Genomic DNA, 27,951 nt, shown 5'->3' on the forward strand with positions numbered 1-27,951 from the left:
GTTACCCGGCAACAGCACTCATTAGCCGACTGTCCTTCTGCTTTTCCCGCACCTGATCCAATCGCATGCTGACCTCGATCGTCGACATGTACAGTGCAAGATCGCCGTCGTCAGGCAAAACCTGGAGCAAGTCTTCGGGACTGAGGGTTGAGCACACGTGATTGAGAATGCTCTCCAAAATTGCGCCCTCGTCATTGGACGTCACGTTGTCCGCCTAATGAAACAAAACAGCAAAGTGAGCGAACAAGAAGTAAAGTGTGAAAGTGTCGACGACACGTACCTCCGCTGCATTATCGGAAATGGACGATAACGTGCTGATCAAAAAGCGCCACTCGTCAAGGGTGACGCAAAAGCTCTTGCCATACGGCAGGAATAAGTTAATGAAGTCGGCACGTTTTGCGATGAGCGTCAATCCGTCCACCGTCCTGCTTGTTGTAAGCAAAACAACACTTAGTCATCTCAAAACAAGAGTCGCCAGACTACATGGACAAAGTTGCCTACCTGGACACGCGAGGCAGGGTTAACAAAACAACAAGCGCAGCCAAATCGTTCTCCAGACGCCATGACCCAACAACAAGATCGTTCTCCTCCGCGGAATGAGAATCGATCACCTCGTACGTTGACAGCACGTCGTGGGGACGAATCAAGTTCTTTTCGTGGAGAAGGCCGAGTGCTTGGTAGAACAAAAACTTGAGGGTTTTTCTCAGCCTAGGCGATTCCGGCAGACAGCGCGTCTTCATGTACTCTTGCACCCATCCTGGGAGCAAGTGGGAAACCGATTCCGAAATCATTGACTCAAACAGATCGCACACGGTCGATTCCACGCGCCCGTTGTCGTCTTTACTCTCCGAATCATGAAAACATGAGCTCAGTTTGACGCACAGGCGCGTCAGCTCCACTGCCACAGCTGCCTTTGCATGTTGCAGATCCTCTTCATCATCTTGTACTTCCTCCTTCTCCGCCAACTTCTCGAGCGTCGGAAACATTTGAAGCACAAACACCAAGAAACGAAGCACAAGTGCTTGATCGGGTACAAATGGCGCAGCCCATACATCGTCATCACTTGACTGCGACAGTGCAGTCGAACCGATCATAGCAATTCTTGTTGCTGATGGCGCCGCAGAATCACCGATCGCGTTCAAGCAGAAGAGTAGTGTGGACTTGATTGTTTCCTGATGCCCGATGGCATCATTAAAGATCCGCTCCAGAATGTCCAAGTATTTCGATGGAGCATTTTCAAGCAGTGCCTTCGTTAGTTTGGAGCTGGAAAAGCGTCTAGTAAATCCAGGCGCACGCTTCTCGTCGTCTGAGATAGCAACCTCTTGGACAAGAAGGTCTGGGTGTGTCACTGTTAAGTGTATGAGTGCATCGACGTGATTATGCAACAAGTCGTCAATGAGAGCAAGCATTGACGGGTACGAGCATTGCTGCGCGAAACCCTCAATAGAAGCACCCTCCGAAGCTCCAAGAACATCCCAGTCTTCTGTCGGGAAGGCCGCTGCGCGCAGTACTAGAACAAGCCTCGCAATTTGGACGAGAACGCTGTGGCTGGTGGACTCCTCTAACTTTTCGAGCGCAAATGAGATATCTTCTAAAGTCCACTTTAATGAAGAGTCGATAATCAACCGAGAAAGCTGCTCCGGGAAGTACTTGCCGTAGTGCAGAAGCACAATCCTCGTGAATTTGGTGTCACTTGAACTTGTATCCTGATCCACGTGAAGAGCACAAATGTCTGCGAGTGATGCTGGAGGTGGGAAAACAAAGGCCTCCAGGTACTTCCCCGTCGCCTCAATCACCTCTGTACGATCCACAGCGCCGATGATATCTTGAAGTCGGTGCATAACATCAGTGGAGGGGACGTTCGACGCCACAAACAATAGTGCTGCACGCCCCAAGTTCCGGTGGTGCTCCGACATGAAGACTGCTGCCAGATCTGCCGCACACTCCCTGGCGAGACGATCATACAGTTTTGTCTCGAGCTCTAAAGCCAACCTCTCTTTTCGGTCAGAAATCGAAGCCGCAACCTCGTTTCGAATAGCCTCATTGCTAATTGCTAGGCGAAGTAAGTCAAAACCAACATCAGCACGATAACGATACAGCGAGAACAGACTCAGCAGCAAGTCAAGCTGGAACGGCTTCATGTCACCATCAGCCGACAATACTCCTTGACGCACATAGGAAAAGATCAGCGACGGTGGACTTTGCTGGAAGATCATGATGCTGCGCTGAGATGGGTCCTCCCCAAAATCAAGTTGCGGCCTCATTTCAAACTCTGCCTCAGGAAGACGCTCAGCGGCAGCTAAGCTGATCAAATGGACAAGCTCTTGTGGTTGTTGACAAGCCATCGAATCCACTTGCGGAAGCAATATGACATACGAGTCGAGTGCAGCAAGCTGTGATACCGGGTAGGGAATAGGCTGTGTGCAAAGGAGCTGGGGCTGAGAAGGTTGAGGTACGAGCGACTTGCTCAGCGCACGACTTGCTGCCACGTAGTGACATGGACTCCAAATAGACCATACTTGCAGACCCGACAGCGTCGCAACAAACAAGAAGGAGCTGTTGGCCGTGATGCTGGTCACTGCTGACGCGAAGTTATAGTGCATCACCACACGACCAGACTCCGTGGAATCGGCTTCACCATCTTCTTTGTCTTCATTCTCGACACTCGTGAATGAGTCTCGACGTTGCCCCACACCAACTTTCCCCACCTTAATAGGCTTGTGCATACCCCTCGATCGCGTTCGCTCTCCTTTGCCTAGCACCTTCTTGGACATTTTCTTCCTCGTAGAATCAACTTCTTCCGACAGGAAGTAGTACAGGAACGCGTGCTTCTCCGTCGCCACCAGTAGACGCGTGTAGCTTCTCGTCTCAACACACACGCGGTTATCAATCGTCTCAGGCAGGAACTTCAGCGACCGAACACTGTGGTTCGGCGGCAGGTAGCGCTGCAGCAGCACGCTCACATCGTTCTCGCCAATAAAGTATGACATGGCTTGGTTCGTGCGGATATCCTGGCTCTTGATCAGACCGGCGAGGTTCCACACTTCCTGCTGTGCTTCATTGCGTCCCAGCACCATCGGGATCTGCTCCTGCTCGTCGAAGATCCGCTGCTCGTCCTGCTCACGTTTCGTCTCCGCTTCCATCGTGCTATAAGCCGAGCACGACACGGGCACTTCCACGAACGCGTCCAGATCATCCAAGCTCGTGACTTTCACACAGTGTGACGCGTCTTCGGGCACGGCATCTCCCTCCTCCTGCTTGGCGGCCCAGTCCTCCATTTTCTCCAAGCTCGCATCCACTTTCGGCGTCTGCTCCGCATCCTTGGAGCTCCTCACGTGGATCTCCATGACTCTCACCTCCGTCTGCGAGGCGAAGGCCACGTAGACCCCGTGGATGGCCACGTACTCCACCTGCATGAAGGCGTGGCGCTGCGCCATGTCCACCTTGAGCTCCATCACGTGCTCGAAGAAGCCGTGGCTGCACTGCCAGATGTTGAGCACCGTGCCCATGGCCACCACGACTCTGCCGGTGAAGCTGCACACGGCCACACAGTCCGCCTTGCGGCTGGACGACGGGCTCTCCAGCACGCCCAGGGGCAACGTGTAGCCGCGTACCATCTTGCGCTCTCGCCAGTCGTGGTACACACACAGGAAGGTCTCTGCGTCCTCATCGTCATTGTCATCATGATCGCCCCCCTTCACATCGCTCTCCAGCGTTACCAAACTGTCCGAGAAGCTCGTGTAGTGCAGCGTGTACACGCGGCTGTGGATGGCCGCGAACTCGTGCAGTAACGCCGAGCACGAGGCCGCGTACACGCGGATGACGCCCTCGCGCCCGCTGGCGACGGCGAACGTGGCGTCGGCCGTTGTGCGCGAGGCGCTGGTCAGCGTTGGACAGTCCTGCGCCGCCGCCCCCAACGCCAGCGACCGCACGAACAGCGACTCCATCGGGCGAAGGCTGCTCTATCGCGGAAGGATCGGTTGAACTTGACCTGTGTGACGCACATCAGATTGGTAGCACCGTAGAATCAGATATATTGACAGTCGAACAATCTGATTCTAATGACAAGTAACTTGCCTGTTGCCGCCAGGCAACGACGTTGCTGTAAATTTTGTCGGTCGCAGGCGAGTCTGTCTGCCGCTCCTGCCGTTGCAGAGCTGAGCTTGTGACTGTCGATCTCGTCGTTCGACAACGCGAGGAAGCTGAGCCCTTACTCGTCGCAGCAGTAGATCGCCACCTTGCTGCTAACCGCCATTGGTAATGCGGGAGTTTCATTAGCGCAACGAGCGACCGGTTTCCGCGCAAGTGGGGCATTGACATGACCGGTGATGCAACATGCAATCGAAGTACATGGCCAATAAGCAATGAAGGCCCAGGCCACTATGGGCCTCGCTTTTGAGACCTTCAACTGCTTGCGATGCCATGTAAAGGACGGCCGTCCCTGCGCGTGTGGCTTCAAGATTGCCAAGTCAAGATGCACTGCATTCGCGCTGGGCGGCTGGACGCGATTCCTGGGTTCCGAGCTGCTTGCCGCAGCGCTGCTGCAATGCTGGCCAGCAAGCGCCGAGCTTGGGCAAATGTGGTCAGCGCGAATCAACCGCGCGCACGTCAGCTCGAGTGGCGCCAGTCTGCACGGCGCAATCGATAACGGTTCCACCGGGTTCGTGCGTTCATGGCTGACCGAGTGCATTCTGCGAAAAGCGCTCGAGTGCAAGAGCCATCAACTTGTATCTACTCTCTGTCACTTCAATACTAGCGGCGGAGCTCTCACACGCACACAGCTATGGCACTGCTACTTCCGAACAAGATCATGAGCACGCAGGGCGCTGCGCAGAATCCGGCGGACCCGTCGCCGCTGCCGCTAGCGCTGATCAAGAAGACGCCGTTGCTGCCGTCGCTGAGCGCGCGGGCCCAGTTCGCGAGCTGCGCATCTATGACCAAGAGCTTCTTGGCGAAGGCGTTCCCGTCTCCACACAAGAAGCTGTGGGGCTACCAGAGCAGCCCCACGGGGGTGGACGACCCGACCGAGAGCAGCATGGATTCCGACGAACAAGACGGCGAACCGGACGAAGCTGCGCGCGGCGAGATCTGCGAGATCATCGTGGTGGCGATCCAGAAAATCACGGACTCGAGCGCCTACGAAGAACACGACGACCGCGCGATTGGGCCTGGCAGGCTGCAGCGGTCATCGCTCTGGGGATCCGCCAAGTGGTCGCAAGGCCAGTTGCAGTTACCGCATCGTATGACCTGCACCGTGCGCAGCGGCTCGACGACCAAGGCGTCTGCGCAGCCTGAGCGCAGCGACAATGAGTTCGTCTTTGACGAGAAGTTCGTCTTCGAGCGGCGGGAGAACGACGCACACTACCATCAGGTGGCCATCGAGGTGTCGAGCGTCGCGCCGGGCTTCGGCAAGAAGCACCGCCTCGGCCAAGTGGCCGTGGACCTGGACGCCGCGTTCGCCGCGCAGGCCGCGGGGCCCATCCACCGACACAGCGCCTTGACGACGGCGGACGGCTCCGCGTCGGGCGTCGAGATCCACTACGTGCTTCACCGTCTGGTGGTGAAGAATGCGACGGCCGCGGCGGCTTCGCGCGTGCTCACTCGCTCGAGGACGAGCCTCAACGACGACGATGACATGGACGCCTGCGGGCAAATCTTCCCCGATTTGTGGTATCTTTGCTGAGTAGGATCGCTGCAGTCGGCGGCAATCAGTAAGTTAGGAGGCGAACGAGTTCTCCAGTAATATCATGCAGTTTTCTCACGCGAATACGAGCTCGTGGCCGACGTCGCCGGTGAAGGAAGGCGCTTTGTCCATCGTGCAGCAACGGGCGAGAACCGCCACGTACCCGTTGGCGTGCTGAGAGGGATCGAGTCGATCACACCGCTGACACTAACTCGTTGACCACAGAGCAGCGAGATTTGCACGAATGAATTCCTCGACGCTCGAATAGCTGAAGTGCTATCAGCACTGCTGAAGGGTATCCGCTACCCGGTCGAAGCAGAACACATGGCGAGTGCACCGAAATGTAGAGGTCTCTTGATGCAGAGGTCCACTCTGGCAGCTCGACTTTTACGAAGTTGACTGCAGGTGGCGCCAGCACAAGTCTCCGCTGTGGGAAATGTAGCAATACGGAGCTTTTCACGCAGCAAGGTGCACCGCTTTTTTCGTGGCGTTGACGAGAGTGGGACTATGAACTGAATATGTTTTGTGTGTGACACACTTAACTTATGTGTGCAGAGAGCTCCTCAGTCACTTCCGAGTCTATCGGCAGCAGAACTGCACGTCTGGCGTCGGCAGTGAGTGAGACCCGCTTCACCTGCTCTACCATGTTCCGCCGCGTGCCGCCCAACGAGGAGGAGGAGTCGTCCTTCTCATCCACGTCCACCATGGACTCGGACTACGAGATCCCCGTGGCGCTGCAGAAGCTGCACGTGTGGAGCAACGAACGCGTGTCCAGCAAGGTCTCGCAGGCGCTCAGCAGCATGAACACTATCCGCGAGAGCGAGTCCATGCGCTTCAGCATGGTCACGGCCAACAAGTGGAAGAAGATGGGCTACCACCCGTACAAGCCCGACGCCTCGGGCTACACGGCGCTGCACCGCGCCGCCAAGCGCGGCGACGAGTCCGTCGTGGCCTCGCTGCTCGCCATGTACGATGGCAAGGCCATCGACCTGGCCTCCGTCAAGTCCCACAAGCAGCAGCAGATCGCACTGCATATTGCGGCCAAGTACGGCAACCTCGAGGCCGTCAGACTGCTGGCCGAGCCGGAGCTCCGGGAACTTGTCAACCTGCCGGATCGCAATGGCAACACGCCGCTGCACTTTGCCGCAACGTGCTCGACGCCGTCGGCATCGGATGTTGTGGCTCTATTGCTGCTGAGAGGAGCGGACCCTACGATCAAGAGCAAGCGAGACGTCTTCCCGATCATCGCACACGTGCTCACGGCGCAGGACGACGACCCGGAGATCGTACAGCTCCTCATGAAGAACGGCAGCGACCCCAACACCATCGATGCAGCTGGCAACACAGTGCTGCATGTTGCTGTATCGCAAGGACTATGGAAGGTCGCCGCGGCGCTCGTAAGGGAGCATGCAGGCATGACGATCCGCAACAACCAGGGTGTAATGGTGCTGGATATCCTGTCGCCGCCACAGCTGGCGTGGCTGGCCAAGTTCATCGCGCACCCACCAGAGTGGGTATCTTACGAGACTCAGCGCTCCTGTATGGTGTGCTCTCGCAAATTTGGACTTCTCGTGCGACGCCATCACTGCCGGCTATGCGGGCGAATTTGCTGCGGCCCGTGCTCCAAGTACAAGCGTCACCTCCCGTTTACGGATGTGACCATCAAGCCGACCACCAAAGGTGCGTGCCACCAAATGATGAAGGTCTGCAGTACCTGCATCACCGTCCGTGAAGTTTCGAACGACGACATATCGTGGGCAAGCACCACGGCGGACAGATTGATAGCAAGCGACGCTGTTATCGACTACGATGATTATTAGCTCGACAGGGAAACACTTCGAATGAAGAAGTCGGCGTACCAATCGAGGAATCGAGCCTTCTTTTCGCGACCAAGTGGGCGCGCTTCCTCTCCTTTCCCCCACGCAATTGGCTGTACCTTACCGCATTTTCTAGCCTACAAACACACCCGCTAGAATGCACAGATTTCGAGTAAATCGGAGTTTTACATGCTTGATAGTCTGTGCATGGCCTTGAACTCCTCGTTCTTCCACAGGTTTAGTTCACCAGTGCGGCATGACCTGCTCTCTGCTAACAAGTGACACGGCAATGCCAATCAAAGCAACATCAGAAACATCAGTCTCTTGACACGATTTTACGAACCAAATTTGGCTCGGTAGCGCCAGTGCCTTCGGTGTTCGTAAAGAGACGCGCACTCCACGTGTCGACGCTCGAAACACCATTTCAGCCACACAAAAGCGATACATGTGCACTGCCTTCAACGTCAAACCAAGCAACCTTGTACCACGTACACGTTTTCACATTTTCATTCGTGCTTTCGTGTTTCTCTTGGTTATTCTTTCCTGCTTCGCTTCAGCTCCGCAGAATTAGCAGCACGCTATATCCCCTCTCGCATCTGGTCACCTGTTGATGCAGCTCGGAGTTGTCTACGCCTGGTAGGCGCCGTGCGTGGGCAGCATCATCGGGCCTCCGTCTTTCATGCTGCGTGCAAGCAAAGCAAACACAATAGCAATCAGTATTTGCGTACCCAGAATATCCACACTAATTGCAAGCGGAGCATACCTCTTGAAGTAGTAGTAGAGGAAATCCGCCATCATAAGCATGTGGCCAATCTGCACGAAAATAACCATGTAGCCCACGTGCTGGCCTGCGTCCTTCTCGCCGAGCTCGTGGTACGATGAGAACCAGAACACCAGGTGTAGGAAGCTGCCGAAAGCGAGCGCGTACACGAAGTGCGAAATGCACGACTCCACAGCGCCGCCGCCCTGAGCATCAAAAGCAACACGTTCAAGAACAAAGTCAAATCCTGCGGACCAACCAAATAGATCTGCCAGCAAGCACTTACGCGCTTCTGGAACATGAACAGCTGAGGCAGGATAGCAACGGCCTCAATGTACAGCGCAATCGTCCAGGACACGTCCGAGAACCAGTTGCGGTTCAGGTTCGGGTGGATGAGCTAAACGATCACATAGCAGTAAACTACAAGTTAGTACTAGAACCCGCAATCATCAGCAAATGCACTGTATCTGCAGTTGCAACGCACCATGCCGAACAAAATGCAGGGCAGCAGGATGTAAAGTCCGCCCAGCTCCGTGGGCAGGTGCAGCCATCCGAACGTGTCGTAGCGCAGCTCGTACGTCGAGTTGAAGCGCATGGTGACGAGGTAGATGACGCCGCAGCACAGCGTGAGCGCCACGACCTCCAGGAACGTGTAGAGCCAGTCGCCGCTTCGGTCGTACGGCAGGTAGCCCTGGTAGCGCAGGATGGAGCTCAGACGGAAGAGGAACAGGAACGCATAGAGCTCCAGGGTCTTGAGCGACAGACCGGCCACTGATTTCTGCGAGAACGCCTTGAAAATCAGGAAAGCGAAGCCGAAGGCGCGCACGAATGCGCCCATGGTCTAAAGTGCCAGAAAAATACATTAAAGGGTCAGAATTAGTCCGTTGGAGAGTGGACTTAGGCCGTTGGAGGGTGGATTTAGCTGCGGAAGGCGCGTACCATGAGGAAGGAGAAGTCTCCATCACTGAACAGGTGGTAGCAGAAGAACACGACGACCACGAAGCCCGACCATAGCGCAATGTTGCTCTTGTGTTTTGTGAGGAAGGCTCTGGAAGCAGAAGGAGGAGGGTGAGGGGCTGCAGAGGGAGGAGGTGAGAGGGGAGGGAGGCCACGTACGCGCTGGGAGACTTGTCCTTGCTGCTGAGATCCATCATATTAGCGCCGTCTTGTGCTTGGTCCACGCTCCTTGCCAAAAGATAATGGCCTACGCGGCGTGTTCTGCGTAGTCCGAAGATTTCAGGTCGTCTACCCGTAAAAAGCCGGTGGCCAATCAGATGCGCTCAGATGGGAGATATGAATAATCATTTGAATACATATTGTGTGCGCCACACGGCTCAGTGCACCTTGAAGGCAACTTGCTGCGTGGCAGCTCGTGGAGCTGCTCGCCTACGGATCCCGGGATGGGCCAGAGCTCCGCAAGCCACGCCAACGAGGGCCTACGTCGACAGGGAGGAGAAGAAGGACTCAAGCGTCGAGACACAGGCGTGCAGAAGGCGATTGTTGCGCGTTCGCCTTGATAGGCAGATCTTAGCAATTGCTAACAGCACCATCGCTCGAATGGCGCACCAGACGTTCGAGTTGCAATCCGCCGTGCTGGTTCCGTGGTCAAGAATACGGCACCGGAAGTTGCTTCTTTCTTTTACCATTCTAACCACCAGAACTCTACGTGTAGCACTGGGCTGCTCATCCAAACGCTATACAAACTCTCGACCTGTAGAGCAACACTAACGAAGCTGACAACGCAACACTACATTGTAGTACTACTCGTTTAATAGGGCACCATACACGTACAAATGCAAGGGTCAACAGCACGTATCACCTGGGGACGAGCAGCACTGATGTACATGCAGTTATGGAATGCAGTGTGAGAATTTTCGAGTCCCTCAGCATTGATAGGTTCTCCACACACTTATCCGATAGTAAGTGGATTCGGTTAGAGCTAATAACTGTTTATCATTGGGGCTCGTTCACGAAGGCAACATGATTTAGTAGGGGCGCTCAGATTGAGTAGGAGAGATGATTATAGTTAGTCATCACGTTCGACTGAATCATTGTTTATCAATTCCTCATCGCGCTTCCACTGGGGTAATAAACAAGCAGGACATACAGAACTATAATAGATGGAGATGTCGAAATGCTGATTCTTCTGGAGGCGTTAGGTCGCAAAACGCGAGCCGGCACCTCCCAAAGTGCCCAGCGCTTCTGGCCGTCCCAAGGGACTTTCACGTCAGGCTGATGGACCCAACATCCGCAAGGGGGGCCTAGTCTTTGCCGCCGAGTACAAAGTACGGAAGACCCAGGCGTCGCACTGGAGGGCGACGTGAGTGGCAAATAGGGCAATTGATAGATCGGGACCGCATACACAAACGCGCATATCTGCTGCTGGAGACGAATGAAGAAGTGACGACCGAAGAGATATGGGGCGACTTGTAACAGCGAATGGATGGACGGAAACAACTCAGTCATGATTGGCTGTATATGCCCAAAAGTGTGGCACGTCAATTACAGTGTGCCTTAAAACTAATTGCCAGATGATTCGCCATGCTACCTTCGTGCAACATACGTGTCAGTGCGAACTTGGTCAAGATGCGCTCCACTCTGGTGTGCACAGCGGCGGCTTTGCTTCAATTGAGGTCATCGTGGGCGAATCGACGTATCCATAGCTGGCGGCCCAAGCACCGTGATTTGCTTCGGCAAGGACCGCCACGAGGCGTTCCTGAAGGCACTGCCGATCTCGTCGAGCTACCAGTTGCCGGAGAAGACCACCGAACGAGTCCGTGCACATCAAGGACGGCAAAATCGACCTGGTGGCGAACCTGCCGAACAACCAGAGCACTATCGAGAGAGTTTTTTTCCGAGAGAAGGAGGGTCCGCTGCGTGTGCGGAAACCAGTGAGATTTTAGCTGACGCGCATGTAGCCCGTGAATACTCGTTCGGTGGCCACGCTGCCACATCGCCAAGTCCTGCGACCTGTGTTTACCTCCCAAACCCATACAAAGAAACTCACTATGATGAACAGCTCGAAGACGTCTTAAGACCCTTGCTGCCATAAAATTCCCGCTGGAAGAACCCGGTCTAAACCGATCGCGGAAGTGCCGTTGAACTTTCTGCAACCGTAACGTTGAAGGTCCTTCGCCTCCGATTGGCCAAAATGGGCGCTTCCTTTCTTGGATATGCCAGTTCCGCATTTTAAATCCAAGACGAGGAACCGCAGGATTGCTCCATGAGCTACAGCGGAGGTGGCGGCGGCGGCTACGGCGACCAGCGCGGGTACAGCTCGCGCGGTGGCGACCACGGCCGCGGCTACGAGGATCCGAATCGCCCGAGTAGCAGCGGCAGCGGCGGAGGATACGGAGATCCAAGAGGGCAACAAGGGTACGATCAGCGCGGCCAGCAGGGGTACGGCGATCAGCGCGGCCAGCAGGGGTACGGCGACCAGCGTGGCCAGCAGGGGTACGATCAGAGAGGAGGGTACGAGCAGCAAAGAGGGGGGTACGACTCCCGCGGTGGCGGCGAGTACAGCTCGCGATCGTCGGGGTACGACGACTACAGTCGCGGCGGCGGAGGGGGTTACGGTGCCTCTGGATCGGGGTCTCGGGGGTACGACAGCAGAGGGGGCGACTACGGCTCTGGCAGTGGGAGTTACGGTAGTGGTGGTTACGATGACCGCAGTCGAGGAGCATCGTACGGCAGCGGGGGCTACGGAGGGTCGGGGTACGACGATCGTGGAGGGCACGGCAGCTCTTCTGGGGGATACGCAGGATCATCAAGTTACGATAGTCGAGGTGGCTATGCAGCCTCTGCGTCCTCTGGAGGTTATGATCAGAGCCGCAGTGGATATGATGACCGTGGTTATGGCGGAGGCAGTGGAAGCTATGGCAGTGGGGGAGGCGGCGGCGGACATGACGACCGCTCCCGAGGGTATGGAGGAGGTGGCCATGATGACCGCTCGCGCGGATATGGCAGCCGGGATGACCGCGGATATGGTGGTGGAGCGGCTGCTGGTGGCGGCCGTGATGATCGTGGATACGGTGCTAGCAGTGGCGGCGATCGTGGCTATGGTGGTGGTGGAGATCGTGGAGGTGATCGTGGCTACGGACGCCGCGATGATCGTGGAGGTGGTGATCGCCGTGGAGGAGATCGTGGATACGGTGGTAGCAGTGGCGGCGACCGCGGAGGTGACCGTGGAGGTGACCGTGGAGGTGACCGTGGAGGAGATCGTGGATACGGCGGTGGAGGCCGCGGTGGCGGTCGCTCTGGAGGTGGTGGGGGTCGCGGTGGCCGCGGAGAGTCAGGCCCCGGTGTTGGCACGGTGACTGGCTCCGGGTATGAGACTTTGGGTGATCCCGTGGCTGACCCGCGTCTCCAGGACGAGTGGACTGGTCGCGCGGGCGTGCGCGAAGTAAGCGCTGAAGACCCGGAGCTCCAGCAGGAGTTTCTTATTTGTCGCCGCCCGGGCGTCGCCAGAGGTGGCAAATCGATGCAGTTGAGTGTGAACTACTTCGGTGTCTCGCTCGACACGGTTCCAGCAGAAATTTTCAAATACCACGTGGATGTCGAGCGCTCGCCTGACCTCGCAGCAGACTCGAAGTACGGTCCTTCTGGCGGTACACCTGGAGACCAAAAGGATGAGACCATGGGTGACGAACCAAAGCAAGAGGGTAAAGACGAAAAAGAGGACAAGGACGTGGAAATGAGCGACGTGTCTGCACCTCCTAAACGTGAACAGCGCCCGGAACGACCCCTTCCACGCGCTCTGGTTCGCAACGTGATCAACGCTGCTCTCCGTCAATACGAGACTGAGTTTGGTGGCATCCGCGTTGTGCATGACGGTATGTCTGCCATGTATGCGCCTGCTATGATACCGTGGGAAGCGCAAACCAAGACTTTCGTCGACGTTAACCCGGACGGCCCCAGTCCGACCCCTCCGCCTCCTCCGCCACCAGCTGCAGGTGATGCGCCTCGCCGCCCGTTCCGAGGCCCTCGCACATTTGTCGTGAAGATCAAGCTCGCCGAGACGATCTCGACAAGTTCACTTACGGATTACTATTCCAACCCGGATGTGAATGTTATGCCGGTCCTCCAGGCGTTGGATGTGGCTGCACGTCATCTTGGAGCTCAGCGCTTGATCGCTGTGGGCCGCAACTTTTTCTCCATGAAAAAAACGTTCCCGCTCAAGGGTGGCAAAGAACTGTGTTGGGGTTACCACCAAGCTATTCGTATTGCCGACCGTAAACTGCTGATGAATGTCGATCAGGCGGCCACGGTGTTTTATGCTCCTAAGGAGCTGATGGAGCTTGTATTGGCCGCCTTAAGCGCACGATCGCCAAACGATATTCGCGGTTTGTCTGACCGGGATGCCAAGGCTTTGGCTCGCGCGCTACGCAAGATCGAAGTCGTTCCTACCCACCGCAAGGATCGCAAACGTGCAATTTTCGGTATTAGTGCGCAACCGGCTAACTTGACTATGGTGAACATTAAGGGGGAGGAAATGTCTGTGGCTGATTACTTCAACAAGCGCTACAACGTGCAGTTGAGACATCCGCAGCTCCCGCCAGTGAACGTTGGCAGTAAGCGAGCAGGCAAGGAGAACTGGTTGCCGATGGAGTTGTGCGAAGTGGCACCTGGACAGCGCTGCGCAAACATTAACGAGTTGGATACTGCCGAAATTATCAAACAGACCAGTCAGCCGCCGCGCGCTCGCAAAGAAACTATCATTGACCAGGTGCGCCAGGCCGGCTTCGAGAACGACCCGTACCTGGCTGCATTTGGCATGAAGGTGGAGCAACGGCTTGAAGCAACCGATGCTCGTGTGATGGATCCGCCCGAAGTCCAGTATGCGAATGTATCGGAGCGGCCATCAGGAGGTCAATGGAACTTGAGGGACAAGCGTTTTGTGGAAGGCGCTACTCTCCGTAACTGGGGTGTCGTGATCACTGCCAACGTTGGCGAGCGTGATGTGCAGGGATTCGTTCGCAACTTGGTGGATATGGCTGGCAAGAGTGGATTGACGATTGAGGACAGCAACCCGCACATGATCCACATGGACCAGTACCGTGGTTCGCAGGTCGAAGAGCTCATGAAGATGTGCTTCAAGGAGCTGGAGTCGCGTAACAGGGGACCTCCGCAACTTATCATGGTGATCAAGCAAGACAAGGGCGTTGGGTCCTATGGCGATATCAAACGCATGTCCGACACGGTGTTGGGTATCCCCAGCCAATGCATTGTGTCCCAGAACGTTCGCAGCGCAAAGCCTCAGTACTGTGCTAATGTCTGCCTCAAGATTAACATGAAGCTGAGCGGAAAGAACTCGATTCTGCGTGAGGAACTACCGCTGGTGAGTACGGCTCCTACAATCATTATCGGCGCTGATGTGGAGCACCCGCGCTCGGGCATGGGCGGGCGGCCTTCGATCGCTTCTGTTGTGGCTTCGCTTGACCGCTACTCGGCAAAATATGTTGCTCGAGTGGCTGCGCAAAAGGCTTCCAGTGATATCCAGCTACTGCCGCACATGCTGCGCGACCTGTTCTTGGCGTATTACCAGAGCACGAACCGCAAGCCGGAACACGTCATCTACTACCGTGACGGTGTGAGCGAGGGGCAGTTCTATGATATTTTACAGACCGAAATGCGTGCGCTTCGCAAGGCCTTCAAGATGATTTCGGAAGGCTACAACCCACCTGTCACCTTCATCATTGTGAACAAGCGCCACCATATGCGTGCATTCCCGGTCAACCAGCGTGACGCTGATCGCAAGGGCAATGTGGTTCCTGGAACGGTGATCGACACTGGCATTGTCGACTCTCACCGCTTCGACTTCTTCCTGTACGGCCACAGCGGCATCCAGGGAACTAGTGTGCCCTGCCACTACACCGTGCTCCATGACGAAAACAAAATGTCGGCGGAGGACGTGCAGCGTCTGACGTACCATCTCGGGTACACGTTTGCACGCTGCACTCGCTCGGTATCCTTTGCCACGCCCGCGTACTACGCGCATCTGGCTGCTGGTCGCGCGCGCTTCTTCCTGAACGAAGGCTCCGACGGGGCGTCAACTGTAGGCTCGTTCAACTCGAACTCGTCCAACTTCGACTTCACGGAGCTGCACAACGACCTCAAGAACTGCATGTTTTTCATCTAGTTGCGGTGGCTGAGTGGATGGGTGTCTCTGCGACGAAGACTCGACAGGCTTGAGAATGATCCGTTGGCATCCTCCCTGCTGCGCACGGGGTGGCGTTGAATTGAGAAGATAAAAGTATAGGCGACAGAAAGACAAACTCGCGCTACCTAACAGAGATTGAATGGATAATGATTGAATCAACCGGCACGTACACCATGGAGTGCCATTTCGATCGCGCGTAATTGTTCAAGTGTAAGCACGATGGTTACCATGTTCACGACGACGAGTCTCGCGCTCCGCTGACCATTCTCCAAAACGCGTCCAAGCAAGCACAAGACGATCGATTCTGCTTGCAAGATGAGTGGCAAGACAGTTCTCATCACTGGAAGTAACCGCGGCATCGGGCTGGCCTTCACCAAGCACTACGTGGCCAACGGCTGGAAAGTCATCGCTGCTGCCCGCGACCCGCAAAGTGCCGCCGAGGTACGCAGCAGAACGTTTTGGGAGATGCGATCTTCTAACAAAAATTCACGATGTTCCGGAGCAGCTCAGACAGCTCAAAGTGGAGAGAATCATTCGGATTGATACAAGCGATGAGAAATCTATCATCGCCGCGGCTAAGCAGCTCGAAGATCAACCAATTGACCTGCTAGTCAACAACGCCGGGATCGGTGGGCGAGATGGGATTGACAAAACCACCAAGGCCGAAATGATGCAGCAGTTCGAAGTCAACGCCGTTGGGCCGTTTCTTATGACACGCGCGTTCCTACCGAACTTGAGGCTCGCCGTCGCCAATAGTGGGTCGGCCACGGTTGCTTACGTTTCCTCTCGTATGGGTAGCATCGTACTCAACGACATAGGTGGCCTGTACGGATACAGAGCGTCCAAGGCAGCGCTAAACATGGTAACCTCGAGCTTGGCGCACGATCTGGAGAATGACAAGATCATTGCAATCACCTTGAGCCCCGGGTATGTGGATACCCGCATGACTGAGCACAAAGGGCAGATTTCTCCCGAGAACAGCGCAGCAGGGGTGACGAAGATGATTGCTGAAGCGACATCAGGAGACAGTGGCAAGTTTTTCAACTTCGCCGGTCACAGTCTTCCGTGGTGAATTGCCACGTTTTAGGCGAGGCTCATCATGGAACTCAGCATCAAGAACACGTCAAAGTTGTATTGTTTTACCAACCAACCCACAGGACTTTGTTCGGAGTTTCAACCTTGCATGACACTGATCTCGACCTACGCCGCTCAAAGCAATGGCGTGCCTTCGGTGGCTGCACCCTCTTCGTGGCCACGGAAGTGGCGCCAAATGCGTCGACCAACGAAGAACACCAGCACAACCACCGCCACGAAGGCAACCGCGCCAAATGCCACGATACCAACCAGCCAGCGCCACACGTGGTGACTGTGACCTGAGCTCTCCGGCGTTGTGGCCGTCGTTGCAGACGCTCCCTCCACGCCTAGACACTTCGTTGTCGCCACCTTCTGGAACCACTTGGCCGACGGACGAGGAACACGAGCCAAGTCGGAAGGGTTCGCCTCGTAAAAGCCGGGAGACCCGGAGTCGGACGTGTAGTTGACGTAGTAGAGACCGAAACGCGACTCGTAGGACCCCCACTCGTAGTTGTCGAGGAACGACCAGGCCGTGTATCCGATGACGGGGATGTTTTCCTCCGTGACAGCCTTGTGCACCTGCTCGAGGTATGCCTGGAAGTACCAAAGTTGGTCGGGGTTGTCGATCTCGTCGTCACCGCACCATCCGTTCTCGGTGAGGAGGATGTCGGCGGAGGTGTCATGCTTGTGGAGCCACTTGATGGTCTCGAGGTATCCTGGCGGGAACGCAGTGAAGGAAGCACAGTGCGAGTCTTTTTGGGCTTTCTTGCTGCGTTGCCTGGTACCCGGAATAATGTGGCTGTCATCGATACCACGGTCCTGTTCCCAGCCTGGAGACAGAGTATCGCAGTCCTTGTTGGAAGCCTTCGAGTCGCAGCTCGTTACCTGACGAGACGCGTAGTGATTCAACATGAAAAGGTCGTACGATCCCTTCAGGAGCTCCGACTGGCCGCCGTAAAACTGCGGTAGTCTGTCGCCAACAATCTCGCGCATGATCGGCGGGTAGTCTCCAGTAACGAGTGGGGCGAGGAACCAGCCAACATCGAACTCCATCTTACGCGAGGCAGCTTCCACATCGGCAGGGTCCGAGCCGTCCAAAGGATAGGCGAAATCCGCGTTCAACACGATACCGATCCGAGCCTTGTCCCCAATGACATCATTGGTCTTGAGCTCGCGGAACTTCTTCACCGCTTGAGCGTGTGAGAGCAGCACGTTGTGCGTCGCTGTGTATGCTTGTGTGAGCGATCCCGTGTACCCCGGCGCCCCCATCCCCAACGCATAGCCTCCTGCAGTAAACGAAAGAGGCTCGTTGAACGTCGTCCAGTAGTTCACCTTGTTGCCGAACTCGTTGAACAGCAGCGTCGCGTACTGGACGTAGTGGTCAATGATCTCCGTGTCGAGCCAGCCCTCTTCGCGCAGCTCCGTGTGCAGCTCAATGGGCAGGTCCCAATGGTAAATCGTCAAAATGGGCTCGATACCCTTCGAGTTGAGCTCGTCGACGAGTGAGTGGTAGAACGCGATGCCCTCTGCGTTCGGACGCATGCAAGACGTCTCCGCGTCCCAGTTCATGACGCGCGACCACGAGACTGAGAACCGGAAGCTCTGAAGCCCCGTTTCCACCATCAGCTTGACGTCATCTCGGTAGCGATGGTAGAAGTCGTCGGCCACGTTGGCACACTTGAGACCTGGTTGCGTGCGGCAGTACTCGTCCCAGATGCTGGGCGTGCGTCCGCCTTCCTTGACGGCACCTTCGACTTGGTACGACGCGGTGGCGGACCCAAAGAGGAAATCCTCCGGGAAGCAGCGCGAATCCGACGAGACAAGCGCAGCAGAAGCTGCAAAGCCGACGAACTGCAAGAGCCGAGTAGCGAGACGCATGTCGTCGAAGCGAGGCGAATCTGGCAATGGTGTCGGTGGCACGCAGTCGTCTCTACCTGTGGAATTAAATACATGTAGCCATATCACACGGAATAACTTTGTAATTGTATGGGAGAACTTGAAGTTGCCAGATCAGACCTGTGGAAATGAGTTGATTGATGTGCTCGAAAGACTGCCGCACAACATGCCCCCCCCCCCCCCACAGCATGGAGCATGTCCATTTATATACATTGTACGCCACTTCGCGCACGCATGAACCAGATCGCCTTCGTCGAAGCAGCTGCCAGTATTGTCATCGTTAGCCAACTTGAAGGTGCCGGGAACTTCAACGCGCTCCGCTCCACTCATCATTGTTGCGTCTGGCACCCCGAGCGCGTGCCTTTCATTGCTATAAATCCTGGCTCCGACGACAGTGACGAGAAACGATTCTGTATCTGATAAAATTGAACATGCATCGAGCCTTGCAGCTTGTCGGGACTGCGGCTGCAATGCTGCTGGCGACGACGAGATTGACGTTTGCTGCCGACTCGCGCTGCTTCGCGGACGACTTCCTCTTCGGTTCGGCCACAGCCTCCTACCAAGTTGAAGGCGCCGTGAACGAGGGAGGCCGCACGCCGAGTATCTGGGACCAGTTCTGCCGCGAACGACCAGGCGTCAAGTGCGCCAACGTTGCTGACGACTTCTACCATCGCTACAAGGACGACATCCAGTTGATGGTGAAGATGGGGCTGCAGTCCTTCCGATTCTCCATCTCGTGGTCTCGAGTCATGAACTGGGACGCTGCGCTGCACGGCATGCGTCCGAATCGAGAGGGTGTCGCCTTCTACCACTCACTGATCGACGAGCTGAACGCGAATGGCATTGAGCCCATTCTGACCATGTACCACTGGGACTTGCCGCTGGAGCTGCACACTGAGCTGTCCCCCCAAGGGTGGCTCAACTCGGACATCGTCCAGCACTTTGCAGAGTACGCAGAGCTCGTTTTCCATGAGTATGGCAGCAAAGTGAACCTTTGGACGACGTTCAACGAGCCGCTGTCCTTCTCGACGGCCGGCTACGCCACTGGTAGGGAGGCGCCAGGATTCACCGGCTCACCGACTCAAGTTTACACCGTCACACACAACGTGCTGCTCTCGCATGCGAAGGCAGTTCAGCAGTTCCGTGAGCTGAAAAACTCCAACGTTATCAATGAGAAAGCTCGAATTGCCATCGTGCTCAACGCCGACTACGCGTACCCGTTGGACGAGTCGAAACCTGCTGACGTGGAGGCAGCCGCCCGCAAGATGGAGTTTGATGTCGGCTGGTTCCTCTCGCCGATTGTTACTGGAGACTACCCACCTGTCATGCGAGAGATTGTGGGCGATCGCCTTCCACGTTTCACACCCGAGGAGACAGAGCTCCTGAAGGGATCGTACGACCTTTTCATGTTGAACCATTACTCGACTCGAGCGGCTACCGACTGTGACTCCACTACTTCGAACACTGAGTGCAGCAAACTTTCTGTCGGCTGGGAGCGCGACCGCGGGGTTGATATCTCTCAAACGGTTCCTGGTACCAGGCAACGCAGCAAGAAAGCCCAAAAAGACTCGCACTGTGCTTCCTTCACTGCGTTCCCGCCAGGATACCTCGAGACCATCAAGTGGCTCCACAAGCATGACACCTCCGCCGACATCCTCCTCACCGAGAACGGATGGTGCGGTGACGACGAGATCGACAACCCCGACCAACTTTGGTACTTCCAGGCATACCTCGAGCAGGTGCACAAGGCTGTCACGGAGGAAAACATCCCCGTCATCGGATACACGGCCTGGTCGTTCCTCGACAACTACGAGTGGGGGTCCTACGAGTCGCGTTTCGGTCTCTACTACGTCAACTACACGTCCGACTCCGGGTCTCCCGGCTTTTACGAGGCGAACCCTTCCGACTTGGCTCGTGTTCCTCGTCCGTCGGCCAAGTGGTTCCAGAAGGTGGCGACAACGAAGTGTCTAGGCGTGGAGGGAGCGTCTGCAACGACGGCCACAACGCCGGAGAGCTCAGGTCACAGTCACCACGTGTGGCGCTGGCTGGTTGGTATCGTGGCATTTGGCGCGGTTGCCTTCGTGGCGGTGGTTGTGCTGGTGTTCTTCGTTGGTCGACGCATTTGGCGCCACTTCCGTGGCCACGAAGAGGGTGCAGCCACCGAAGGCACGCCATTGCTTTGAGCGGCGTAGGTCGAGATCAGTGTCATGCAAGGTTGAAACTCCGAACAAAGTCCTGTGGGTTGGTTGGTAAAACAATACAACTTTGACGTGTTCTTGATGCTGAGTTCCATGATGAGCCTCGCCTAAAACGTGGCAATTCACCACGGAAGACTGTGACCGGCGAAGTTGAAAAACTTGCCACAGTCTGATCATCTTTTCGACACCCGCGCCATCTTGTCAAAATTAATGGTCTCGCAGGTTTATGATATCAGCTACCACAGGTTCGTTTGAATTTAGCGCTCTTTCTCAGTTTGAAAAGTATCTTCATACTCAAATGGCCATGGAGAACGACGAGTACTGCCGAAAGGCGCTGGAGCAGTGCGTGGCCACGCTGGAGCGGCACGTGGACTCGCTCTCGCGGTACAACAACCAGCTGCGCGCGGAGCTGCGCACGAGCAAGCAGCAGGTGGCTGCGCTCTCGCAACAAAACGTGCTGCGAGAGGCCGCGGAGCTGTGCACGAACAACCAGCAGCCGACCCATTGGATGCTGCAGTCGGTGACCGAGTCTAAGCGCAAGACCGAGAGACAAGCCGAGGCTAGGGGCGCGAGCAGGTACCAGACACTGACCCACGAGGTTGCGGCGCTCAAAAACCACCTACATCGGAAACAGGACTGCTGGGAGAGGTACGACCGGGCCACCAAGGCGGAGAGGGCTAGTCTCACCAAGCAGCTTGCAGCGGCCAAGGCCAAGGTCATGCAGATGCAGAGCAGGGCGGACACGGCTGAGGCCTCCTGCAACAGCTTCGAGCGGAGGCTGCAGGTTGTGATCCAGGAGAAGCAGAACGTGGAGATGCAGCTGGCCCACTACAAGAAGAAGCTGCACGGCAAAAGTGCTTCGATGCTTGCGTGCGATGCTTTTTTCGAGTAATGTACCTGGATTTCGCTCGCCGATCTATCGTGACATACTACAATATTGACTCAATACTTGACTCGAGGCTCTGGTGAACAAGCGACCAAACTGCTAGGACGAGCCCGAAAACAAGTTTGCACTTTACGCAATGAGTATGTTTACATATTCTACCGCGGAGACAAACGTAGTGGTATTTATTGAAGCCATAGCCTTGTCTGTCAGCACAGCTTCAAATATTTTTTGTTTCTTGTTTTGATAACAACGAGCAATAAACTGCAGCGTAGGATGTAAGGTTCTACCGAACTCCCTTCTTCGCGGCGCACCAGTCCCCCAATCAACTCCCCGAGACGAGAGGAATTTGTTCGTAGTTGTGGTGACGCTTCTTCGTGATAGCCACCAGGAGAATTACTGCCACCACAGCAACCATGACCAGCGGGGCTCCAACCGTCTCCGTCATACTGCTTGCCGGCTCGTCGACGGCAAGCGTGGTGCTGCTGGAGTCGTCCAGGCACCTGGTAGTGGAGACCTTGTGGAACCACTTGGCCGATGGACGAGGAACGCGGGCCAAGTCTGTAGGCTTGGGGTTGTTGAATTCGGGCGATCCAGTCTCGCTCGTCCAGTTCACGTAGTACAGTCCAAAGCGAGGCTTGTACGAGCCCCACTCGAAGTTGTCCATGAACGACCACGCAGTGTATCCGATCACCGGGATCTTCTCCTCCACGACAGCCTTGTACACTTGCCCCACGAAAGCCTCAAAGAAGTGGAGCTGATCCATGTTCTCGATCTCGTCATCGCCGCACCAGCCATTTTCCGTCAGCAAGATATCGACGGTCGGGTCCTTCGCGTGCAGATACTTGATCATACTGAGATAACCTGGAGGGTAAGGATTGAATAAAGCGGAGCAGTACTTGTTGCCGACGCGGTCGGACCGAGGACGCAGAGTTCCTGGCATAGCGTGCGAGTCGTCCACACCCTTGTCCGCCTGCCAGCCTGGAGCAAGCGTAGCGCAGTCCACTGTCGACGTGGGCGAGTCGCAGGCCGTCACCGCTTGAGACGAGTAGTGGTTCATTTGGAACATGTCGTACGAGCCCTTTAGCAGAGCCGATTCCTCGGTCGTAAAGCGAGGGAGACGATCCCCTGCGATCTCGCGCATGATGGCAGGGTAGTCACCCGTGAGGATTGGCTGCAAGAACCAACCAAAGTCGAAGTCCATCGCCCGCTGAGCAGCAACAATGTCGGCAGGGTTGCTAGGGTCCAACGGGTAGAAGAAGCTGGAGACCAGCACGATGCTAATGCGAGCGCTTGCAGCGACCACACCACTCTCCCTCAACTCCCGGAACTTCTTCACCGCTTTGGCATGGCACATCAGCACTCCATAAGAGACTTCATAAGCTTCCGTAGGAGACCCCCTGCGCGCGGGGGGCATGTTCGGGAAGCCCATGCCGTACGCGTAGCCTACCAGCCCGAGTGGCTCATTGAACGTGGTCCAAAAGTTCACTTTACTGCCAAACTCGTGGAACATGAGCGTGGCGTAGTCCTCGAAGTGACTCGAGATGTCGGGATTCAGCCACGCCTGGGGGTCGAGCTCGTCTTGCAGGGCCAGCGGCAGGTCGTAGTGGTGCAGCGTCAGGATCGGGGCGAGACCGTTCGCATTCAACTCGTCGATAAGCGAGTGGTAAAATGCGAGGCCCGGTGGGTTGGGACGCATACGACGCGTTTCCGGGTCCCAGGTCATGGCGCGCGACCAAGACGTGGAGAACCGGAAGCTCTGCAGACCCGTTTCAACCATGAGCTTGATGTCGTCGCGGTATCGGTGGAAGAAGTCGTCGGCGACATTCGCGCACTCGATTCCTGGCGTTTCGCGGCAGTACGCGTCGTAGATACTCGGGGTACGGCCGGACTCGTTCCACGCACCTTCGACTTGGTACGCCGCCGTCGCTGAACCAAACATGAATTCATCCGGGAAGCAGCGAGATTCCGCGACCACGAAAGAAGAGGAGGTTGACAGCAGCAACGCGGTGAGACCGCCGATCAGACGAAGACCTCGCTCCAAGATGCGCATGGTGACTGGATGCAGCAACTTGGAAAGTGAGGTTCCCTACCAGAAGGCATCGGACAGCCCGGGGTGCCATCAATGATCCGTGGATGCACGCTTTCGCATATGGTTGAAGTTTTCGACGACGAAGCTTCAACTGTACATGCATCGTGGTTCCCGAGCCTGTACACTACGTTGCTGCATAACGTATAATAATGGATCAAAAGAGTGCAAGCGGTGCGATTGTAAAGCAAGAATCGTGCTATTCGCATGATACGTATTTGCAGGAACTCAATGGTTCACAGACCCTGATTGGTACGTCCGTCTAGTTTGAGGAAGAAGCAGGGACACGCTGGTACCCGAGACGGCGCTTGAATGTCACCACAACGACGGTGAGACCTACTGCCGCAATAACGATGAAAGCCACCGAAAACCCAAAGTCCTCCGCTGAGCGAGCAACCGAACTGTCAACGACAGCCTCGAGATCATCCCATCCGTCAAGGCACTTGGTTGTGGACACCTTGTGGAACCACTTCGCTGCAGGGCGGGGGATACGCTCCAGATCCGTCGGCTTTGGCTTCTCGTAGTCAGGCGAACCAGTCTCCTCCGTGAAATTCACGTAGTACAGCCCAAAGCGCGGGCCATAGGAGCCCCACTCGTAGTTGTCCAGGAAAGACCACGCTGTGTAGCCGACGACCGGGATCTTCTCCTCCACGACGGCCTTGTACACCTGGTCCACGAACGCCTTGTAGTACGTCAACTGATCCCAGTTCTCCACCTCCTGGTTACCGCACCACCCGTTCTCGGTCAGCAAGATGTCGACGGTCGGGTCGTGGGAGTGAAGGTAGCGCATCATGTCGAGATACCCAGGCGGGAAGCCCGTGTAGCGGCCGCAGTAGTTGTTGCCGAACTTGTCTGGGCGAGGCTGCATCGTTCCTGGCATCATGTGGTCTTCGTCAACGCCCTTGTCGGCTTCCCACCCAGCAGTGAGCGATGAGCACGGTGTCGTGGAGGTCTCCGAGTCGCAGTCCGTCACCGCCTTGGAGTAGTAGTGATTCATCATGAAAATGTCGTACGAGCCCTTGAGCAACGCAGACTCCTCCGCGGTGAATGTTGGCAAGCGATCCCCAGCACGCTCGCGCATGACGGCAGGGTAGTCTCCGGTCACGATCGGCTCGAGGAACCAACCGAAGTCGAAGTCCAGCGCGCGCTGGGCGGCAGCGACGTCGGCAGGGTTGTTTTCATCGAGCGGGTAAAAGTACGCCGACACCAGCACGATTCCGATGCGAGCCTTGGCCCCCACCATGTCGTTCGACTTGAGCTCGCGGAACTTGTGCACAGCCTTCGCGTGCGCAACGAGAACGTTGCGCGAGACGGTGTACGCTTCGGTGGGCGAGCCTTTGTGTCCCGGGGCAAACATCCCCGTTCCGTAGCTGTAGCCGACAAATGCAAGCGGCTCGTTGAACGTCGTCCAGAAGTCGACCTTGTGTCCGTACTCCTGGAACATGAGCGTCGCGTACTCGACGTAGTGGTCCACGATTTCGGGGCTCAGCCAGCCGTTCGGCGTGAGCTCGTGCATCAACGCGGCTGGCAAGTCCCAGTGGTAGATCGTCAGGATCGGCACGATTCCCTTGGCGTTCATCGCGTCAATCAGCGCGTGGTAGAAGGCGATACCTTCCGGGTTCGGACGCATGTGCCGCGTCTCTGGATCCCAGGTCATCGCGCGCGACCACGAGATGGAGAAACGGAGCGACTGCAGACCCACGTCCTGCATCAGGTTCAGGTCGTCCGGGTATCGGTGGTAGAAGTCGTCGGCGACGTTGGCACACAGCATGCCAGGCTGGTCGCGACAGAACTCGTCCCAAATGCTCGGGGTGCGACCACCTTCGTTCCACGCACCCTCGACCTGGTAAGCAGCGGTGGCCGTGCCGAACATGAACTCCTTGGGGAAGCAGCGCGGCTCCGACGAACCTCCGACTGGCACCGACGTTGCGAGTATCGCAGCCGCCACGCTGCCCACGAACCCGACGATGGACCACTTCATTTTGACGTGGCCACTGGAGCAGCTTGTTGGGGATCGGGCAAACTCAGGAATGTCAACCTCAACAGAGCGTGAGGCAAAGCCGCGTCTGCTTCAGCCACGCATATTTGATGGTGGCATGAACTTCAAGATTGAAACTGGCGGGGGATTTGCAAGTCTCACTTTGCGTATTCCGGTGCTCGAGAAAGTGGCGACTAGAACGAGCCACACACCTACATGTAGCAGCACAAATGGCAGCACGAAATAATGGTCTTGGTGGATGTACAAGTACGAGTACATGCACACACTTGCTGGCTCGGGAATGGGAACACGTTTGAAGAGGAATCTCAAACGTTGCGGTAAGAGCCAACCCTGCCATCGTGCATTGGTGGATGCCGCATGGTGAATGAGTTGTAGGAAGCGTGCTGCTCCAGTACTGATGCATGATTGTTCCAAGCAAGCACTGCTCAGATGCGTGGATGAACTTTACAATACCCCTACACTGATCAATGATCGCTATGATGAGTTTTCGGGCAACTTAGTACCTGCATGCATGCGATTCTTCGTAGCTGGTGGCCATCCACCCTAGCATTGACACAGCAACGACGATGAAGCGGCCAAAGCTCTTTATATTTGTGTATCGCTAATGAAAACATAGTATCACGCTATCGGAAGGCAATGCCTGCCCACCATACCACTAGCCTTGTCGAACGCGGCTTAGTTGCGTGACAGGAGCGGTTCGTAGCCACTGCGTCGGTGGCGGTACACCAGCACCACAACCACACCAATCACCACCGCAGCCAGCGCGACGAAGCCGAATACGATGCCGAAGATGGACGTCTTGCCATCGTGCGACGTCGCTGTGGCCTTGGCGTCGATCTCGCTCCAGCCGTCGAGGCACTTGGTTGTGGCCACCTTGTTGAACCACTTGGCCGACGGTCGCGGGATGCGAGCCAGGTCCGTGGCCTTGGGCTCATAGAAGTCGGGAGAACCCGTCTCCTCCGTGAAGTTGACGTAGTACATGCCGAAGCGCGGCCCGTACGAGCCCCACTCGTAGTTGTCCAGGAACGACCAGGCCGTGTAGCCGATCACCGGGATCTTCTCTTCGACGACAGCCTTGTACACCTGCTCCACGAAGGCCTTGAAGTACCAGAGCTGGTCCATGTTGTCGACCTCGTCGTTGCCGCACCATCCGTTTTCGGTCAGCAGAATGTCCACTGTGGTGTCCTGCGAGTGGAGGTAACGTATCATGTCCAAGTATCCTGGCGGGTACCCCGTGAACATCTCGCAGTAGTTGTTGCCGAAGCGGTCCGGGACGCCGGCGCGCGTGCCAGGCATCAGGTGGCTGTCATCGACGCCCTTGTCCGCCGGATAACCAGGCAGCAGCGCCGAGCACGGCGTGTTGGAGGCCTTTGAGTCGCAGTCCGTGATCGCGCGCGAGGCGTAGTGGTTCATCATGAAGATGTCATACGAACCCTTGATGATCGCCGACTCCTCCTCCGTGAACGTCGGCAGACGGTCACCAGCACGCTCGCGCATGACGGCCGGGTAGTCGCCGTTCACGATGGGGTTCAGGAACCAGCCGAAGTCGAAGTCGAACGCGCGCTTCGCCGCCGCAACGTCGGCAGGGTTGCTTTCATCTAAGGGGTAGTACCAGTTGGAGACGAGCACGATACCAATGCGAGCCTTGGCGCCGATCACGTTGCTCGTTTTGAGCTCGCGGAACTTCTGCACGGCCTTGCCGTGGGACAGCAGCACGTTGCGCGAGACCGTGTACGCCTGCGTGTCCGAGCCGGAGTAGCCGGGCGCGTGCATGCCGAGGCCGTAGCCGGCCCCGACGAACGAGAGCGGCTCGTTGAACGTGGTCCAGAGCTGCACCTTGCTGCCGAACTCGTTGAAGAGCAGCGTCGAGTACTCGACGTAGTGGTCGACAATCTCCGGGTTGAGCCAGCCCTTGGGCTCCAGTTGCGTCTGCAGCTCGCTGGGCAGGTCCCAGTGGTAGATGGTGAGGATGGGGGTGATGCCGTTGGCGTTGATCTCGTCGATGACGTTGTGGTACCAGGCGATGCCCTCAGCGTTGGGCTTCATGCGACGCGTGACGGGGTCCCAGTTCATGGCGCGCGACCAGGCGACCGAGAAGCGGAAGGACTCGAGGCCCGTGTCCACCATGAGCTTCACGTCGTCCTTGTAGCGGTGGTAGAAGTCGTCGGCCACGTTGGCGCACTTCATGCCGGGCTTCTCGCGACAGAAGTCATCCCAGATGCTGGGCGTGCGGCCGCCCTCCTTGGCGGCGCCTTCCACCTGGTACGACGCGGTGGCCGAGCCGAACATGAAGGTATCGGGGAAGCAGCGCGGCTCCGCGGCGGACGACACCGACGAGCCGAAGAGAGCCGCCGAGACGACTGGTAGCAGTTGGCGGAGGAAGCGCATGGTCG

At 56.6% G+C, this 27,951-nt stretch overlaps 11 protein-coding genes across 11 annotated transcripts; 5 read left to right on the forward strand and 6 right to left on the reverse strand.

The window, feature by feature from the left end:
- Position 1: 1 nt before the first annotated feature.
- KRP23_3303 (uncharacterized protein) lies at positions 2–3,947 on the reverse strand (the record flags this gene model as incomplete). The annotated part of the gene is made up of 3 exons (XM_067888137.1): positions 2–214; positions 281–425; positions 502–3,947. The coding sequence occupies 3 exons, from the start codon at positions 3,945–3,947 to the stop codon at positions 2–4; spliced, it is 3,804 nt and encodes a 1,267-aa protein (XP_067747407.1).
- Positions 3,948–4,783: 836 nt separating this feature from the next.
- Positions 4,784–5,683, forward strand: KRP23_3304 (uncharacterized protein; the record flags this gene model as incomplete). Its single annotated transcript, XM_067888139.1, has 1 exon — positions 4,784–5,683. One exon carries the CDS (start codon positions 4,784–4,786, stop codon positions 5,681–5,683), a length of 900 nt encoding a protein of 299 aa, XP_067747408.1.
- Positions 5,684–6,327: 644 nt separating this feature from the next.
- On the forward strand, positions 6,328–7,503 carry KRP23_3305 (Rabankyrin-5; the record flags this gene model as incomplete). Its single annotated transcript, XM_067888140.1, has 1 exon — positions 6,328–7,503. One exon carries the CDS (start codon positions 6,328–6,330, stop codon positions 7,501–7,503), a length of 1,176 nt encoding a protein of 391 aa, XP_067747409.1.
- Positions 7,504–8,127: 624 nt separating this feature from the next.
- On the reverse strand, positions 8,128–9,414 carry KRP23_3306 (ER lumen protein-retaining receptor; the record flags this gene model as incomplete). The annotated part of the gene is made up of 6 exons (XM_067888141.1): positions 8,128–8,182; positions 8,264–8,466; positions 8,547–8,657; positions 8,745–9,101; positions 9,200–9,308; positions 9,377–9,414. The coding sequence occupies 6 exons, from the start codon at positions 9,412–9,414 to the stop codon at positions 8,128–8,130; spliced, it is 873 nt and encodes a 290-aa protein (XP_067747410.1).
- Positions 9,415–11,483: 2,069 nt separating this feature from the next.
- Positions 11,484–15,398, forward strand: KRP23_3307 (Protein argonaute PNH1; the record flags this gene model as incomplete). Its single annotated transcript, XM_067888142.1, has 3 exons — positions 11,484–11,835; positions 11,933–12,561; positions 12,630–15,398. The coding sequence occupies 3 exons, from the start codon at positions 11,484–11,486 to the stop codon at positions 15,396–15,398; spliced, it is 3,750 nt and encodes a 1,249-aa protein (XP_067747411.1).
- A 1,230-nt stretch (positions 15,399–16,628) lies between these two features.
- KRP23_3308 (Beta-glucosidase 25) lies at positions 16,629–18,371 on the reverse strand (the record flags this gene model as incomplete). The annotated part of the gene is made up of 1 exon (XM_067888143.1): positions 16,629–18,371. One exon carries the CDS (start codon positions 18,369–18,371, stop codon positions 16,629–16,631), a length of 1,743 nt encoding a protein of 580 aa, XP_067747412.1.
- Positions 18,372–18,859: 488 nt separating this feature from the next.
- KRP23_3309 (Beta-glucosidase 32) lies at positions 18,860–20,572 on the forward strand (the record flags this gene model as incomplete). Its single annotated transcript, XM_067888144.1, has 1 exon — positions 18,860–20,572. The coding sequence occupies one exon, from the start codon at positions 18,860–18,862 to the stop codon at positions 20,570–20,572; it is 1,713 nt and encodes a 570-aa protein (XP_067747413.1).
- A 313-nt stretch (positions 20,573–20,885) lies between these two features.
- Positions 20,886–21,479, forward strand: KRP23_3310 (uncharacterized protein; the record flags this gene model as incomplete). Its single annotated transcript, XM_067888145.1, has 1 exon — positions 20,886–21,479. The coding sequence occupies one exon, from the start codon at positions 20,886–20,888 to the stop codon at positions 21,477–21,479; it is 594 nt and encodes a 197-aa protein (XP_067747414.1).
- A 316-nt stretch (positions 21,480–21,795) lies between these two features.
- On the reverse strand, positions 21,796–23,523 carry KRP23_3311 (Beta-glucosidase 32; the record flags this gene model as incomplete). The annotated part of the gene is made up of 1 exon (XM_067888146.1): positions 21,796–23,523. One exon carries the CDS (start codon positions 23,521–23,523, stop codon positions 21,796–21,798), a length of 1,728 nt encoding a protein of 575 aa, XP_067747415.1.
- Positions 23,524–23,821: 298 nt separating this feature from the next.
- Positions 23,822–25,540, reverse strand: KRP23_3312 (Beta-glucosidase 27; the record flags this gene model as incomplete). The annotated part of the gene is made up of 1 exon (XM_067888147.1): positions 23,822–25,540. The coding sequence occupies one exon, from the start codon at positions 25,538–25,540 to the stop codon at positions 23,822–23,824; it is 1,719 nt and encodes a 572-aa protein (XP_067747416.1).
- Positions 25,541–26,233: 693 nt separating this feature from the next.
- On the reverse strand, positions 26,234–27,946 carry KRP23_3313 (Beta-glucosidase 32; the record flags this gene model as incomplete). The annotated part of the gene is made up of 1 exon (XM_067888148.1): positions 26,234–27,946. One exon carries the CDS (start codon positions 27,944–27,946, stop codon positions 26,234–26,236), a length of 1,713 nt encoding a protein of 570 aa, XP_067747417.1.
- Positions 27,947–27,951: the final 5 nt, after the last annotated feature.

Source organism: Phytophthora ramorum (assembly GCF_020800215.1).
Source record: "Phytophthora ramorum isolate Pr-102 chromosome Unknown Phyram_PR-102_s0003, whole genome shotgun sequence".
Taxonomy (NCBI): Eukaryota; Oomycota; class Peronosporomycetes; order Peronosporales; family Peronosporaceae; genus Phytophthora; species Phytophthora ramorum.